Consider the following 3,962-nt stretch of genomic DNA (forward strand, 5'->3'; position numbering starts at 1 on the left):
GGAAGGGCTAGAGTCAGAATGTGAGGACTGGTAGAAACCAAATGCTCAGTTGATGGCAGTGACCTAAGATTGGACAGGGGCTGTATTGCTGCTCTTGAGTACAGGCTGGGAGGGTCTCAGATTTCCTGTCCTGAATTTTGATTCTTGTACCCTGGGGTTTCTGATTTCTCTCCTACGAACACTTGCTTGTCTTTTGTTTTTTCATAATAGTCCTTAGTCCTTTCATAATAGTCACCTCAACAAGTTTAAGGTGATATTTTATTCCAGTGTCAGGTTTCCCTGAATATTGTTCATGTTGAGCACCTTTTCATATGCCTTTTCCCATTTTGGTGTGTTCTTCAGAGCAATGTGTACTCAGGTTCTTTGTTCAGTTTTATATCAGACTATTTCAGCTGGGCATAGTTGTCTATGCCTGTAATCCCAGCATTCTGGGAAGCTGGGACATTTAAGCTTGTGTGTTTGATTTATTTCACTTAACATTGCAGTCTCAAGGTGCATCCACTTTCCTACAAAGGACTCTAGTGCATTCTTCTCTATGGCACAGTAGTACTCCCAGACTAATTCTTTACTAAATTGGTTATGTGTGTTTTGAGTTGTTTTGCTTAGTTGTAAATTTTTTATTCATATTTTCTCAAAGATCACTGTTCAATTTGTTTTCAAGTCTATTATCTCTTTAGTCAGGTCATCATTATTTTCCCCTAGTTTTTTTTATTCTTTTTTTATCATTTTGTATAACACAATCATTAGATGTTTGATTTTTTTCCTCAACTGACGTCCACTGGACCTGCTATGGGCTAGTTGAGTTTTGGGAGGCATTTTGTTGTCTTTTTTTCTCCCGCATTTATGTGTGTGTGTGTGTGTGTGTGTGTGTGTGTGTGTTTGCATGTGTGTGCATGTGTGTGTGTACACACCACTGAGGGTTGAGGGCCTACTAGAGGGAAAGAATGTCGATAGTATGGAAATCTCTTTAGCTAGTTTCTGCTTCTCAAGGTTTCTAAAAGTGCCACGTCCTTTCAGACATTGAGTCTCACTCTTTCATCCATCTGAAGTTCTCTTCACCCACATCTTGCCTAACCTGACTCATTCTCACCCTGCCAGTCTCATTTCAGCTGTCAGGATTTCTGCTCTTCTTGCCTAAAGTCACCAGCCATAGCCCTCCCCTAACTCTGCCACAGCATGCTGGTTACCTCCCTCGTGGTGAGAATCATAACGTGCAGCTATGGTGCTGATTTATGTGCAAATGTGAGGAGTGATAATTCCTCCAGTTGCATTAGAAGATTTATGAGGTCAGGAGTTTTGTTTCTTGAACTCAGATATTTATCCTTAGTGCTTTTAGACAAGTGAGTGCCCACTTTAGTTCAGAAATATCTACTGCAGGAGCGAATGTATGTTGGTGGGACCCTCTCTCCTTCTCCCTGATTCTTCCTCTCATTCTCACCAACTCTGGCCTAGTGTGTGATGTCTGCTTTATCAAGGAATTGAGCTCAGTTCCCCTCAGCACTTTACCCCAGACTAGGACTGCAGTGTTCCTGTGCTGAGGGGCTGCTGCCAAACAGATGTAAACTCTCAGGGTCTGAGCCTTCTCTCACTCAGATGAACTCACCTCATCAGAAGGACTGAGTCAGCTCTCAGGAAATATCAGAGAGGAGGAAAAAGACATAACAAAAAGAGGGGCAGAATAAAAACTTCGGTAATCAAATAATTATGAAAACCTGCCCAAATTTTATTGCAAAATACAGCAATCAAAAACTTCCTGGGAAACAATTATACATAATCAGTTTTGGTACATGCTTTATAGGAGATTAGATCTTAAAAGGACAGGGTTTAAAATCACATCGTAGCTAATATATAAATGCTCTCAGTAAGCACAAGTGTCTGAGCCAGAGGGAAAGAACTCTTTTGCTAAGGATACAGCAAGCGGCATAAGCACTAGTGTCTTTGCTTCAGTGCCTCCTTCCCTGATGTACCTGATGGAGATACACTGTGTGTAGGCGGATGCTCTGTCTGCAGTGATGTGTGTCACATGGAGGACTGTGAGCTTGTAGAATTCTCTGCTTTAGTCCCTAGCAGTGAGCATGCTTTCACCTTGTCTCGGAGGGGCCGTTACCTTGTCTACAAAGGTTGCTGGCAGCAAGCATGTCTCTGGGATATGATAACAGCTGGTGCATCACAGCCTTACACTATTGGCACACTGAGTAAGACATGTAGGAGTAAAAGAGACACATGGTGGACTATCAGCAATATCCACTTGAGTCTCACATTGTGTTAGTTTCTAGAATATTTTCTCATAACTGTATCTCTTCGTCAGCCATTCTTATTTATTTAACAAAGACTGAGACAAAATACATTCAGTTTATCTCAAACATCATTAAATTAAAGTTAATTCTGCAGAAATTTATGCAGAATCATAAAACCAATGTGGAATATTAACACAATCCTGTTTCCTATTACCCCAGAGTCAGATGACTGTGAGAAATCTCAAAGTGAAGACATTTAGTATGTATGGTGTTATGCATTATAACTCACATAAGGGAGTTAGGACTCATGTTCTGCTCTTTGGTTTATCAAAAAGAGAACAGAGATCCACTATCATTCCTAAAAGAGAGACATGCTATGTCCTCTTTGCCCAGACATGAATATATATCCTGAAGAGGAATTTAGTCCTGTTATGGAAATAGTGTGAAACTATTTACTTTGGCATTACATTATTTTGTTAAACTACTCTAGCCGTTTTACAGAATGTTTTCAATTTTTTCTTGTATTAGGGAAGGAAAACTTCTGTCTAAGTGAGATAGAAGGGGTCCTAGTGGGTGACTTTATTTGCAACTCTTACATGCATTCATGGACTAACCCAGCACTAGCTAAGACATCATGTGCAACATATTTCTATCCATCAGATGGAGAAAATATTGTGATTTGCTTCTGGTTGTTTCATGTAAAATACACCCACATATATGCATCCCACCCAAACATGGGGATTGACTTGGAGCAAATATTTCTTAAATTGTTCTTAACTGAAGTGTTTGAGTTTGATGTTTAACAGTTTCCATTACGTGTGTGCATTTTCTGTATCTCATTTATCACTATCCTGAGTCCACAAGATGGCAGCATCTTCTCAGGCACCCTGAGGATGGTTTCAGGTTCTCCTTGGACAGTGTGTGTGTGTGTGTGTGTGTGTGTGTGTGTGTGTGTGTGTGTGTGTGTAAATGCATATGAGGGAGAGAGAGGCAGAGACATAGAGAAACACAGAGAGTGAGAGACAGAGTGAGAGGGACAGGGGGAAACAGATCAGCAGGGGGTCTTGGCTAACTTGATGGCTCAAAGAACTTTTTCTAATTTTGAGAGGAGGTGCATTTATTCTTGCTTCCTGCAGCACAAGAATAAAAATATTTGAAGAAGCTTTGTAGAGTTTGAAATCTGAATCCTCAGTGAACAGAAGCAAGATCATGAAGTCCTTTGGTGTCCTACTAGTGATCCTTTGGCTTCAGTTCATTTGTAAGTATGGGTATTTTGGGGGGAACTTAAAGTACAATGTGAAAAATTGTTGTCTGTGCCAGGACTGTGGGATGAATATGAATGGTTTCATCCTCTAAATCAGGAGGCTGTGAAAGCACTGGAAAGATAATTTCTACTCTAGAGAGGAAGTGCCCACTACTCAACCAATCTTCTCTGCCTGTTGTCTTTTTGCACAGGGGTGAGCAGCCAGCAGAAGGAGGTGGAGCAGAGTCCTGAGTCCCTCAGTGTCCCAGAGGGAACCATTGCCTCTCTCAACTGTACTTACAGGGATAGCACTTCTAACACCTTCAGGTGGTACCGACAGCATCCTGGGAAAGGTCTGGAGTTGCTCATGTCTGTATACTCCAATGATGACCAAGAAGAAGGAAGATTCAGAGCACATCTCAACAGAGCCAACCGCTATGTTTCCCTGCACATTAGAGACTCCCAGTCCCTTGACTCAGCTA

At 41.3% G+C, this 3,962-nt stretch overlaps 1 gene segment (V, D, J or C); it reads left to right on the top strand.

The window, feature by feature from the left end:
* Window positions 1-3,233: 3,233 nt before the first annotated feature.
* LOC102005084 lies at window positions 3,234-3,962 on the top strand (the record flags this gene model as incomplete). The annotated part of the segment is given in 2 exon segments: window positions 3,234-3,495; window positions 3,693-3,962. Coding segments are annotated over 2 exon segments (319 nt in total), but the record flags the coding sequence as incomplete, so codon positions are not given.

This window comes from Chinchilla lanigera, unplaced genomic scaffold (genome assembly GCF_000276665.1).
Source record: "Chinchilla lanigera isolate Chin_1 unplaced genomic scaffold, ChiLan1.0 scaffold00149, whole genome shotgun sequence".
Taxonomy (NCBI): Eukaryota; Metazoa; Chordata; class Mammalia; order Rodentia; family Chinchillidae; genus Chinchilla; species Chinchilla lanigera.